The 14,050-nt window shown below is 41.0% G+C and overlaps 2 protein-coding genes across 8 annotated transcripts in view; one reads left to right on the forward strand and one right to left on the reverse strand.

Moving 5' to 3' along the window:
* The window catches only part of LOC116315588 (zinc finger protein 665-like), a 57,178-nt gene extending 56,126 nt beyond the window's left edge, over positions 1-1,052 (reverse strand). For all 7 annotated transcript variants that reach the window (XR_005613518.1, XR_005613517.1, XR_005613516.1 and 4 more), the window contains exon 1: positions 764-1,052. Coding sequence is in view for 4 of the 7 variants with exons in the window: in XM_039614047.1 (XP_039469981.1) it covers positions 764-935 (172 nt within the window). In the remaining 3 variants the exon portion in view is untranslated. The remainder of the gene's footprint in view (positions 1-763) is intronic.
* A 7,511-nt stretch (positions 1,053-8,563) lies between these two features.
* On the forward strand, positions 8,564-10,095 carry LOC120440716. Its single transcript, XM_039613865.1, has 3 exons — positions 8,564-8,650; positions 8,739-8,783; positions 9,043-10,095. The coding sequence occupies exon 3, from the start codon at positions 9,062-9,064 to the stop codon at positions 10,019-10,021; it is 960 nt and encodes a 319-aa protein (XP_039469799.1). The 5' UTR covers positions 8,564-8,650; positions 8,739-8,783; positions 9,043-9,061; the 3' UTR covers positions 10,022-10,095.
* The last annotated feature ends 3,955 nt before the right edge of the window (positions 10,096-14,050 follow it).

The following is a 14,050-nucleotide window of genomic DNA, read 5'->3' on the forward strand; positions in this document are numbered from 1 at the left end:
CACATTTAATTAATTATTTAATGGTGTATTTAATTCATTCATTATGGCAGTCCCGGCGTTCCATAGTTTGCTAGTTCACCTTACATGCATTAATTTAATAACGTGGTTAGCCTACTCAACGTAAATTACACACGAACAACATTAAGCTTCTCACTCAGAGAAGAACACTGGCAGGGCTAGGGGCCAGGACTCTACTCTTCGGGTTTTTGGGGGATGTTGCTAACTCCGCGTCCGATAACAGGTCTCGCAGCAAGCTATCAAATACGGTGCATTTCTCGGCTTTTAACAAAATGCTATACGTCGCCAGGTGTTTCATCAGATTCGAGGTGTTACCTCCTTTGCACAGTATCAGCTTAAAGCACTTGTTGCAGGCTGCTGAGTTTGCATCTTTTGCTGTGAAGTACAGCCAGACTTTGACCGCTTCGCCTTGGGCATTTTTAATCTGTAGCTCTGCTCTAAAAGAACGTACGTACCTGGGCCCGCCTACTACGCCTGCAAAGGTAAAATGACTGGCTAGATCCAAAGTGTATGACATCTCAATAAAAAAAATAAAAAAAAAGCACCGAAATAAAGCACCGAAATGTGCGCTGCTTTTCGGTCTGGTTACTAGCGTTTATGTCAGAAGGCACCGGATACCGGTACCCATCCCTAGTCAAAAGTGGTATATAAATACATTTTGCTTACTTACGTCTCCTAAAAGCCCTCACAATAATAAATGTCCCGCAGAGCTGTGATTACGATCCTCCATCAGAGTAAGACTCACCTGTCCTGTGCAGCTTTATTTCGGGTTTCCAGGTGATATCCATCAGTCTGCGCTGACGGTCGATCTCTTGCTCATACTGGACGATCGTTTTTTCAAACTCCAAGAATATTTGTTCAGCAGCAGCAGTTAGTCGCTCGTTGACAAACTCTCTCAGATACTGAACTGAAGACATTGTTACTGCGGCAGCTCACACACTCAGCTCACACAACACAATACAGCAGTCTTTGTGATCAGCCACATACACGTGGGACGGTAATGAGGCCTTTGTTTGTTTACTTCCGCCTGTGTAACGTGGTGAGGTTCCGGTAGAGCACGAGTGTTGCCTTTAGTTCCTCTTTAAAGTCTGAGTTTGTTGCAGTAAATGAATAAATGATTGTGAGCAGCAAGGCTACAGTGAGAAGAGAAAACAAAGCCATGAATGAATTAAACTCAATGCAGGCTGTGGAATAAAAAAAAAAGGGAATTATTTTCACTGTTTAGCTTTCAGTGTTGACTTTCATTTAGCTTTTAATACACAACTAAACAAATCCATCATATTGATATAAAAATATCAAAGCAAAAGAGCAGAAACTGCAGCAGCTTATTTTTCAGCTGCTGTATCAAATAATGGAGTAAGTCCTCCTTGCTCCCTTGTTTGGGATGTATATTAAATTTCTCTGAGCTGTTTGTGATTAGTTGGATCTGAAAAGTATCAAAACTGAACATCATCTTTAAGCAGAACGTAATAAAAATATGTAAGGGCAGTACAGCACAACACATCAATAAAATATTATCTTAATAAAATCTAAGACAAAACGCAATTTCCCCATATTAGTACAAAGGGTCTCAGCGGGATATGATGCTGTTTCACGGCCAGATTTCCTAAATGAGTCAAATGGGAATTGTGAGCACACAAAATTAAGCCATGCTTTTATTCTGTGTGTCAGCAGTAAATTGTGTGTAACAAACATTAGTCAATACATTTATGTACTTGATTTGAATATTCTCCCTATATTTTGCGCCTTTACAAAGACCCTCATAGAAATGTGTTCCCACCTCATAAACACAACCTTTTCTCTGTGCTGTCTTTGTAAATACACACAATACTTTTCAAATGCCAGATACCAGATTGCGCTTATGCAATATTTATTATGTACATCTGTTCCTTAATGTACTGTAGCAAGATATCTTTAACATGGACAAGACTGTTCAAAGACAATAAATGTATGCAAAACGTATTTTCATGGCGATCTTAAAAGGATTCTGTTTTTCAGGTGGCTATAATCAGTACTGCAACAGAGTGAATTACACTGAAAGAAGAATCTGTGCCTTCAAAGGCTCATCAGTGAACATTTCTTGCACATACTATCACACAGATCCTGTTGTGTCAAAATTCTGGTTCAGACCTGATCGTAGTCATTGGTTGAGAACTCACTTTCTACTATAGGACCTTAGTAAAGACTCCCAGCATGCAGATCGTTTTCAGTTCCTTGAAAGAGAGAAAGGACACTCCACTCTGAGAATCAGTGACTTGAGAAAGACTGACTCTGCAGAATACCACTTCAAATTCACAACGCAATCATTTCAATGGGTGAACATTTTGTAACACACCCAAAACAGATTCCAGGTTTGACCAACCGTTTCAGCCGTGGGCAAAAAGATGACAGTCAATAAAATTCTAAAAGATAATTTATTGACACAATACTCAAAAGATAAAAGATAAAACAGTCCAGTGTCCCATTTATGAATCAAGTAAAAACACACAGTCCCAAGGCCAGAGCCAGCTATGCCACAATGCCAGTTGCACTCCACGTGTTGACTTCAACAGGGTTAGCAGTTGTCCTCTGAGACCCACCACCCTGCAAGTAGATAGCCAGTGGTCAAACCAGCCTCTGCAACTCTGCTGCCTTTAGGCTGTGGCATATAATAGGCCCTGGCCTGCACAGAGAGACAAAATGACACAGCAGTGTTTGTAGTGTGGGCTATAAGTAGACCAGTGTATCAGTGCAATCAAGTACACCTGCCTCTAATTAGTCCAACCCCATTCCAGCCATTGGCTCACCAAAAAATGTGACACACACACAACCACTCCCAACCCAGTGCAACTTCACACAATAATATGGAGCTAAATTAACACAGGCACATTAGTCTACCATGTTACACCCCTCCCTGCTGAAATGGTCACTGTCCCAATGACCATGCAATCTATAAATATTAGTCTCCAAATCTCTGTGGGGGCAGTCCTTTGGTCGTTCTTGTTGACCGTCTGGATTCTTGATCAGTGGGTCCTGTCTCGACACCTTCTGGGGCAGCCTCGAGAGGGATTTCTGTAGGAAGCCAAAACCCAACCCAGGGTGGAGCAGCTGGAGATCTACCAGTGTGTGGCAATGTATTTCCAGTTTTTAAACCTTCCTGCCTGGCTGTCTCCACCTCACTCCTAGAGTTCTGCCTATCTTGTTGCATAGGTAACAAACAAGGTCTCATTCATTTACGATGCATCACTTTCTCAACATTTCCCCCTTCTTTTCTAATCACATACACCGGCAAATCAGGATCTGGTTGTTTTATGACAACCTAAGGTCGCTGCTCCCACCTATCTGCCAACTTACCTCAGCCCCTTGCTCTCAAGTCCTGTAGCAATACTCTCTCCACAGGCAGCAATGGAAGAGCATCTGCTTTCAGGTCATAATATTTCTTTTGACGGGACATTTCAGAGTCTCTATGCTCTTGAGCTTTTTGGAAGGCATACCGCAGCCGTCTCTGATGGCATTGCACCCAGTTGCTCACAGAGGAGCAGCCCACATTTTCAGTAAGGCCCATCATCCGATCCTGGGGAAGAAATCCATGCCTTCCAAACATCAAATAATGTGGTGAATATCCTGTAGAACTGTGCACTGTATGGTTATATACCTGAATCATCTCAGGCAGGTGATTTCGCCAGTTTCTCCTCTCTTCACCTAAGGTGCCCAGCAACCCCAGAAGAGTCCGGTTAAGCCGTTCACAGGCCCCATTTCCAGCTGGGTGATAGGGTGTTGTATGATCTTTCTTTATGCCATACAATTCACACGGCTCATGCACCAGTTGTGATTCAAAGTTGGGACCTTGGTCTGACAGCAGTCGTCTTGGTGCACCAAAGGGCTGAATTACCTTGCTCCAAAGTGCTTTAGCTGTTGTTACTGCAGTCTGGTCTTTTGTAACTGTAGCCCAAGCAAATTTACTGAAGTGATCCACCATGACCAAAACATTATGATACAGATCTTCTGGACCACCAGACAACAGTTCCATGGGTGCAGGTGTCTTAATGGGAATCAAAGCATGTTTCGCAGTAGCCGCTTTTCGCAGGACACAGACCTGACATTGGGAACACCAATTTATAACATTAGCATTTAATTTGGGCCAGAAATATCTTCTTTTAATCAGGGATATTGTTTTTTCTGGGGCCCAGTGTCCTGCATATTCATGATACAGTTGCCATATAGAATACTTCTCACCCTCAGGAACCAAAAGTTGAACTACTGGATCGACCTCCTTGATATCATGTGATGCCAACACAGCACTCCATCTTTTAGTGACAGTCGTTCCCAGTCCCAGACATAGAACAGGTTTAGACTCCTGTTGCCTCTCACACTTATTTGGCTGCTGGCTCCTCTGTAGCTACCAGGCCACCCTTCTCAGTGTTGGGTCCTCCTCTTGCAAGGCAGACCACTGAGATGGTGTACATTCAGGAAACAGAGGCACACCACAGGTTAAATTTTGTAAACTCTCCTGGTTAGACTTGCTTGGGCCAACACACATTGCTTTGACCACATTTGCTTCAACCTGTTTAAAGGATGGAACCTCTACTTCTTCCCTTTCTCCCTCTGTAGCCACGGATGCTGCATGTGATGGATATCTGGATAGTGCGTCTGCACTCTGATTCAGACGCCCTGGCTTATATTTGATCTCAAATTGAAATCTAGCCAGGCGTGCTGCCCATCTCTGCTCTAAGCTACCAAGTTTACCTGAACTGAAATGTACCAAAGGATTATTGTCTGTGTAAACTGTAAAGGGTACACAATACAGATATTCAGCAAACTTCTTAGTTACTGCCCAGGTCAAGGCCAGGAATTCAAGTTTGAGAGAGCTATAGTTCTTATCATTCTTCTCAGCAGGGCTCAAACCTCTACTAGCAAAAGCAATTACTCTCTCTTTTCCATCCTGAACTTGTGCAAATACCGTTTCTAAGCCCTGGTTGCTGGCATCTGTGTACAAGATGAAGGGTGGATTAAAATCAGCAAAGGCCAACACTGGTGCAGATGTTAGAGACATTTTTAAAGCACTAAAGGCTGTGTCACATGTAGAGTTCCACTTAGTGGACAAGGGAGTATCTTTCCTCTTAGAATTTTGTGATGCTCCAACTACAAGGTGAGCCATTTATATGGATACACCATGATAAAATGGGAATGGTTGGTGATATTAAAGTCCTGTTTGTGGCACATTAGTATATGTGAGGGGGCAAACTCCTCAAGATGGGTGGTGACCATGGTGGCCATTTAGAAGTCGGCCATCTTGGATACAACTTTTGTTTTTCCAATAGGAAGAGGGCCATGTGACACATCAGACTTATTGGCAATGTCACAAGAAAAACAATGGTGTGCTTGGTTTCAACGTAACTTTATCCTTTCATGAGTTATTTACAAGTTTCTGACCACTTATAAAATGTGTTCAATGTGCTGCCCATTGTGTTGGATTGTCAATGCAACCCTCTTCTCCCACTCTTCACACACTGATAGCAACACCGCAGGAGAAATGCCAGCACAGGCATCCAGTGTCCGTAGTTTCAGGTGCTGGAAATCTCGTGTCTTCACACCATAGACAATTGCCTTCAGATGACCCCAAAGATAAAAGTCTAAGGGGGTCAGATCGGGAGACCTTGGGGGCCATTCAACTGGCCCACGACAACCAATCCACTTTCATCTGTTCATCTAGGAATGCTCGGACCTGGTGCCCATAATGTGGTGGTGCACCATCTTGCTGGAAAAACTCAGGGAACGTGCCAGCTTCAGTGCATAAAGAGGGAAACACATCATCATGAAGCAATTTCAAATATCCAGTGGCCTTGAGGTTTCCATTGATGAAGAATGGACCCACTATCGTTGTACCCCATATACCACACCAAACCATCACTTTTGTTGTTCAAACAGTCTTGGAGGGATCCATCTAGTGTGTGTTAGTGTCAGACCAATAGCGGTGGTTTTGTTTGTTAACTTCAACATTCACATAAAAGTTTGCCTCATCACTGAACAAAATCTTCTGCGTGAACTGAGGGTCCTGTTCCAATTTTTGTGTTGCCCATTCTACAAATTCTGTGCGCCAATCTGGGTCATCCTCGTTGAGATGCTGCAGTAGCTGGAGTTTGTAAGGGTGCCATTTGTGAGTAGCTAATATCCGCCGAAGGGATGTTCGACTAATGCCACTCTCCAGTGACATGCGGCGAGTGCTACGCTGTGGGCTCTTGCTGAATGAAGCCAGGACAGCCACTGATGTTTCTTCATTAGTGACAGTTTTCTTGCGTCCACATTTTGGCAAATCCAACACTGAACCAGTTTCATGAAACTTAGCAAGCAGTTTGCTAACTGTAGCATGGGAGATGGGTGGTCTCGTAGGGTGTCTTGCATTGAAATCTGCTGCAATGACCCGGTTACTGCGTTCACCAGATATCAACACGATTTCAATCCGCTCCTCACGTGTTAACCTCTTCGACATGTCAATGGCTGTGTACAAAGAGTAACTTGTAAATAACTCATGAAAGGATAAAGTTACGTTGAAACCAAGCACACCATTGTTTTTCTTGTGACATTACCAATAAGTTTGATGTGTCACATGGCCATCTTCCTATTGAAAAAACAAAAGTTGTATCCAAGATGGCCGACTTCTAAATGGCCACCATGGTCACCACCCATCTTGAGGAGTTTGCCCCCTCACATATACTAATGTGCCACAAACAGGACTTTAATATCACCAACCATTCCCATGTTATTACAGTGTATCCATATAAATGGCCCACCCTGTAATATTTGATTTAATGGTTGGGCAATTCTTTCAAAATCTTTCACAAATCCTCAATAATATCCTGCCAAACCCAGAAATAATTGTAACTGTTTCACAGTAGTTGGAATAGGCCATTCTTGAATACATTTAATCTTGCCAGGGTCTGGAGCAATCCCTTTGCTGGTTCGAGCCCTGGCTCTGATAGTCTCGGTTGTTGTGTCCTTGGGCAAGACACTTCACTTGTTGCCTACTGGTCAAAAAGAAAAGCTGAAAAACAGACTATTCTATTTCTGTACCACTTTCTTTTGCATCATGACACCAATACACATTCTTTGTGTAGAAACAAACTCAATTCTGATGCTGATTTAAAGGGTCTGGCTGCTGGGCTGGCATACGCTCATTTTAGCATCACTCTGGGTTCTTGGCTAGCTTAGCGATACCATGCTGTATGTGCAGATGCTTGTGTTAGCAGTATAATGAAGTTGTGTCTTTCCTGTGAGTTTACTTCACAGTGCCACTTAACAAATGATCATCTTTGATTGTCACCTGTTATATTACAGACAGAGTAAATCATATGAATAAAGTACAAGTAGGAAATATGATTTGTATTGTATATGAAACATTATTGAAGAGAAACCAAGAAATTAAAAAAAACATCAAATGATTAAAATGATTGTATCCATCCATCTTATCCAGTGATCTTTGACTAATCCTGAAAATTGTCTTTGGCTGTTTGTGATCAAACAGTGAAACAACTTTGTCTTACTGCTCAACTGCTTCTTAGATTTATATGGGCAGAAATCTGTGCCATCAGAAACTGAATTTGAATAAGTTAAATTTGAATTTGAATAGCTCAGATTGAATCTGAATTGTAACTTGAATAAATGCTTTTGAAAACTGAATTTGAATTAGTCTAATTTCAAATTGAATTTATGGTTTGAAAATGATCATCACTAGATTGAAATTGAATTTTATATATTGAAAATAAATTCATTTGCTTTGAAACTGCATTTTATCCTTTAAAAATTCAGCTCTCGAATAATTTCAGTTTCACTCTCACCATTCAGTTTCAGTTCTACAATTCAATTTCAGTTCCAAAATTCAGTTTTTTGGGACTTACATTCGGTTCCGGTTCAAGCGCAGATTAATAGAACTATGTTTTACTAGCGGACCGAAAGTGTTACTGACGAGAATCTACAGCGTCTTGAGCTGAATTAAGACTTCAGAAGTCATTCGTCATGTCGAATGACCAGCGGATAAACTCTCAGGTTGTTAATAAATGTATTACATGTATAAGAACAAGCGTCATGTTAACAATTGATAGCCGTACAGTAACTTTTATGCTTATTGTAGCTGTTAGCTAAAAACGCTAATTTAGCCTAGTTTGCCCTGGATTTAGCTTTGACAAACAAATATGATCGACTGTTTCTAGTAGAATTCCAAAGTTGTCATCTTGTACCCTGTCAGAGCCCTGTATGCTTGCAGAGACCCCTACAGTAGGGAAACATGCAAAACGCTGTCCAAACCTTTGTATTTGAGCTTTATTTATGTCTTACACAGCATCCCAACTCTTTAGCTAACTTAATAACTTGAGCTAAAGTGAATAGTTAGTCTAATTCATTAGTGCAGCATTACTGGATCACCTCTGTTTGAAGTGATATGATATGATATACAACTATCACTGAAACAGCAAACTTTGTAAATAAACAACACTTCTCATTCTCTAAACGTTTGGCCACAGCTGTAGATTACACTATCAGTGCTTTTTCACTCTTGACAATAATTACATTTCTAAATTCTCTACTCAGAGTGCCGGTTGTCCCCCCTGTGCATAGCTGCACGGAATCTGAACAGCAATGGGACAAGCCACGGACAGTGGTAATTTAAATGAGGTTAAAGTTTTTGAATCAGTCCATGTTTACATATGAACAGCAACACCATCCATAGTAAATGTGTCTTCTGTTAGGGTGTGAAGCCAGGACCCATCAACTCCATGAACTTCACTAAGCCGGTACCAAATTAGATTTGTAAAATTTGGTTTCCTGTGTTACAAATGCATGTTGCTATTTGTTCATACATACATGTGTCAGAATAGGCATTAATTTACATACAACATTACACTTTCTGAAGACGGCTAACTCAGTCATGTACATATACATCCCAGTCTCTAACTTACGCACCACTGTTTTACACCTTTTAGTTTTTAGTTTAGTTGTTGTTCAGTATAATAACCTTCTTCCTTGCATTATTGTCATTGATGTTTTCTTTAGGAGTGGCTTCTACAGAGGCATGGTGGGTCCGTTACCAGATCCTTGCTTGTTCAGAATAACGGAGGAAGCATATGCAAAATTTAATATTGAGGACAGGCCACTTGTGACCACAATGAACATGAGACCTGACAAGCCCCTTGTGGAAAGTGCTTTTGGGCTGGTGCAGGAGGGCAGTGTTCTGTCATATCAGCAGCCGGTTTTGACAACCCGGTACATCACACTACACCGTGATGCACCACCAACACCGCACTTGCCTCTGGAGGGGTATGACATCTTGCCATCAGATTGTGTGTTTGTGTGCTCAGAAGAAGAGCTTCTGCATCTGAAAAGCTTGTCTGTAACTCTGGAAATGGCTCACAAAATAGAGGAAGCTACACGTGAGCAAAGCTCTTCATCTGAGTGGCATCAGCTCCGCAGGCCCAGAGTGACTGCCTCTAAGTTTCGGGAGGTGTGTCACATCAGAGGCCAGAGCTCGGCAGAGTCACTAGCAGAGCGTATATTGAAGGGAACAAGGCAGACAGCAGACATGAGGAGAGGAACTGAGATGGAGCCTGCAATAGCAGCAGAGTATAGTAGGCTAATGAATGTTAACTACTCACCCTGTGGTCTGGTCATTCACCCCATTGCCCCCTGGCTTGTTGCATCTCCTGATGGTGTTGTTTTTGACCCCAATGAATACCCCCAGTTTGGCCTCGTCGAATTCAAATGTCCCAATGTACAAAACTTTATTGACTCCAAATATGTGCAGATGGAATGTGGTACCCCTAAACTAAAAAAGAGCCATGCATATTACTGGCAAGTGCAAGGACAACTGCTCATCAGTGGGATGCAGTGGTGTGACTTTGTTGTGTGGGCACAAGAGGGCTACCTAGTGCAAAGAATATACATGGATATAGATGTGCACATTGCAATCAGAGAAAAGGCTGACTACTTCTTTTTTTACATATATATGCCAAGATACCTGTGTTTGGAAAAATGAACAGTGAAAACATAGCAAAAAGGAAAACAGATCCTTCAGGCTGGCTGGAACAAAATAACTGATGTTTTATTTGCAATGTATTTCATGAATTTTTTGTTGTTACATGTTACTTTTATGTGAAATCAATAAACTGTTATTTAAGCAATGGCATCAATTTCATTTTTTTAAAAACACACATTAAAACATTGAATTTGTGCAGAACTTATTTACATGGTAAGTATTTAAAAATCCATGCCTAGCATACTGACATACATTTAGACAATAACACAACTGAATGAAGAAAATGACAAATGGTATTTTGGATGTTCCAAAAGCACAATGTCACTTATGATTTTAAAACGATTTAGTGATTTACTTTATAATTTTGATAAACAATTTTGTTGAATATGAATAGTAATATAGTAGTATAATTAAACAGTATTATTAACATTCAACATTTGCAATGAATTAGAATTATCAATAACTGGAACTCAACTATCAGCACTCAAGTACCAGTTCTGTAATCAAGTTTTGTCAAGGAAGAAATGCAACTGTAGTGGTCTCAGCTGCAGGTCATTTTCCATAAGTTACTTGCACTGGCACTGGTGTCTTGGGAAAAGTCCATCTTGTCTCACTTAACCCATTTTTTAACTAATGCTGTGTTCTGGTAATTTGACAGCATGCATGCTACTGCAAACATTTGGTTGATATTGTAAACATGTGACATGGTAATAATGCTATCAAAAAGTTTGTTCTGTTTTATCCTCCTAATGACTTGCTCCACATGTACCCTGAGTCTGGCTATGGCCTGCGTCTCCTTAACCTGGTATGCTGGCATCTGCTTCTGCTTAGATAGAAAAGGTGGGCAGTACACTTTGCATTAACAACAATCGGTGATTAGGAAGCCCTTATCTACCATCACTGCCATGTCTTCAGTCAACTTCTCAGCAATGCCTGATTGTTTGAATAGTTCCTTGTCACTAACCGAACCAGCATACAGATTAGAAATGAATGTCACTGGACCATGTGGAGCTGTGCCAACCAGGGCTTTCATCGTACAGTGGGATTTGTACGAAGAGTACATTTCACTTTGGAGAAGTGGTGAGGATGGTGTCTGACACCTCAGCTCTGTACAGTCAAGGATCATCTGGGTGTCTGAGAAATCTTTGAATTCCTCAGGGAGGTAAGCTTGCACTTCTTCACGTGTAAGCCAGATGCATTGAGACCCCAGTGCAGTGGCAAGAAAATTTGTCCATGTTGCAATAATGCGGCTCACTGTGGACTGGTGTATGTTAAATCGGTGTGCCAGGTCCCTCTCCTTCAAACCAACTGACAGGAAAACCAGGAAAAGAAAGAACTCGTCAATTGGCTGTAGCAGCTGCCTCTGGAAGGTGAAAACAAAAGGGAAAATGTTACTCCTTAAGCTATGAACTAGTAAAATTATGCTTTTCTTGTTTTGTAATGGTTATGCATACCATACTGTACCATGGGGTAAACAATGAGGTCCTGTAGTACACAGGTATATGTATGTAAAGGATGCTGAGTCCTTTAGCATATATACACCTGTGTATGTATGCTATTATACATAATGTAATGTTATTGTACATAAATACATTAACATTACACCTTTAGTTCTAACTACCAACAAACCCATAACCTACCATTGATGTGCGTGCAGGTGTCAACACTTCTTCGTTGCTATTGGCAGCTGACTTGGCTCTTGAAACCCGGATCATTTTATAGATGCAAGGCTCAATCAAAAACCAAAATGCCATCAAATGATCATAGCTTGGAAATCTATTCACGAGAGAGACATACATCGTGTCAATCATTAGTTAACATTACACACTGACGTAAAAATAATGTAAACTGTGACAAATATGCTAATGGTATGCTGTATAACAGTCTGATTAAGAGTCTATTTGGTGTTGTATTTTACCTGTAGCATTAGGATATCGTTTAAATACTAAAGCATCTACATGAAACATACAATCAGCAGAGAAAAAGTAAATATCTATTTTGTTTTCATTAAGACTGGAAACACTTTCGAAATTTAACTGATGGTGACCTTGGTATATTTTAAACAGTTAGCTTGAATAGAGCTTAGGTGTACCTGGTGTAGAGTCGGATGTCAGTGTCAGAGCCAGCAAAACGCTGTAACCCAAATTCTCGCTGGACACGTAACTCCTGTATTTCCTTCCTCAGAGTCTCCACGTCTTTGGACAGGTCTTCTGCAGCTGATGCAGATATGTCCAATGCAGACGGCTCAGGGACTGAGCAGTAGTCATGATCTCTTGTAAGACTGTGCTCTTCTTGATCGTCAGGAGGAACTAGCTCAGGGCGTCGCTCCGTTCTCTCCCAAACACTACGCCGCGGTGGTTCAACTTTATAGCCATTCCACTCAAAAAGTGTTGGTACAGCAGCTTTAATAAGCCGCCTTCGACCATAAAGGGTTGTTGGCTCTATGAGTTGATCACTGGCAAAGTGTCTGCTGCAGACCCTGGTGTGAGAGGTAATCGTGAAATGATCCCAGCGTATGTTTACCAGCCATTGTCTTCTCAAGTCGGAATCGGTCAGAAAGCCATGAAAACTTAGTATGCCGTTAAATTTGGCTGAAGCCGAACAAAGTGGGACACAGCAATGCTCGGAGTATTTCTTCTCCTGTTTTTGAAAATGTTCTGTTTTAAATACTTTCCTTTTTATACTCATTCTGAAGTGACATTAGCGTAGCTACCGATAGATAAACAAACATACAGGAAACGCCCAAGCGGTAGTATTTGGAAACGGAAATACGTCACATGCCTTAGTGCAAGTAGTCCATTGAATTGTAGAACTGAAACTGAATGGTGAGAGTGAAACTGAAATTATTCGAGAGCTGAATTTTTAAAGGATAAAATGCAGTTTCAAAGCAAATGAATTTATTTTCAATATATAAAATTCAATTTCAATTTAGTGATGATCATTTTCAAACCATAAATTCAATTTGAAATTAGACTAAAACAAATTCAGTTTTCAAAAGCATTTATTCAAGTTACAATTCAGATTCAATCTGAGCAATTCAAATTCAAATTTAACTTATTCAAATTCAGTTTCTGATGGCACAGATTTCTGCCCATAGATTACTTCAAAGATATCAATTACTGCTATTTTGATCTAGAATTTGCCAGAATAATCCAAAATTCATTGGTCCGCTGATGATCAGTGATGGGAATAACGGCGTTACAAGTAACGGCGTTACTAACGGCGTTACTTTTTCAGTAACAAGTAATCTAACTAATTACTATTTCTATCGTTACAACGCCGTTAGCGTTACTAACAGGAAAATGCGGTGCGGTCGCGTTACTATTTTTCAACAAAAAGACGGCTGAAGCTGTCTTCAGCTTACCGCAGCTCATATCAGTTGCACGGAAGTAGCTGTCTATGTAAGTAGCTGAGCGGGCAGACGATCGCTTTTTGGCACAACACCTGGAGCTAGCGGTAAAACAATCGCATGCTCCTGTTTGAATGAGGAAGAATAAAGTAGTCGTGGTAAGCCAATCACATGACCACTTTAAGATGACAAAGCAACAAGGTGATATATACCAGTTTTTAAATTGTGTTGATAGGCCACGTAAAACCAGAGTCATGATAAACAATATATATGCGGCGTTTTTTCCTCAATTGTTTCGTCACGTTTACTAAAGACAGACAGCGCTAGCAAGCACTCTCTGCTTATAAGCAAAAAATAAAAAAACAAAACAAAGAACAGCCCGTTCCTGTTGGTGGAAAAATGCACCATGTCGACCAATCAAAAAATGATATGGCAACATGACATTTGGTTGTTTAGGAAGAGGGGGAAGTTTTAGGAGTGACAGCAAGAGAGAGAGAGAGAGAGAGAGAGAGGGAGTTTTGAGATGTGAGAGATTTGTGACATTTAGCGTGTTTGGAGTGTGTAGTTAGTGTGTAGTGTTGTGGATATTTTTGTGTTGTGTGCCAGAACAATGAGGCGACTGCTGAATGAAAACAGCAGTGATACACCTGCTGCTGTCAGACCTGCAGGTATCAGGCTGT

The sequence above is a fragment of the Oreochromis aureus genome, linkage group 6 (genome assembly GCF_013358895.1).
Source record: "Oreochromis aureus strain Israel breed Guangdong linkage group 6, ZZ_aureus, whole genome shotgun sequence".
NCBI classification, from domain to species: Eukaryota; Metazoa; Chordata; class Actinopteri; order Cichliformes; family Cichlidae; genus Oreochromis; species Oreochromis aureus.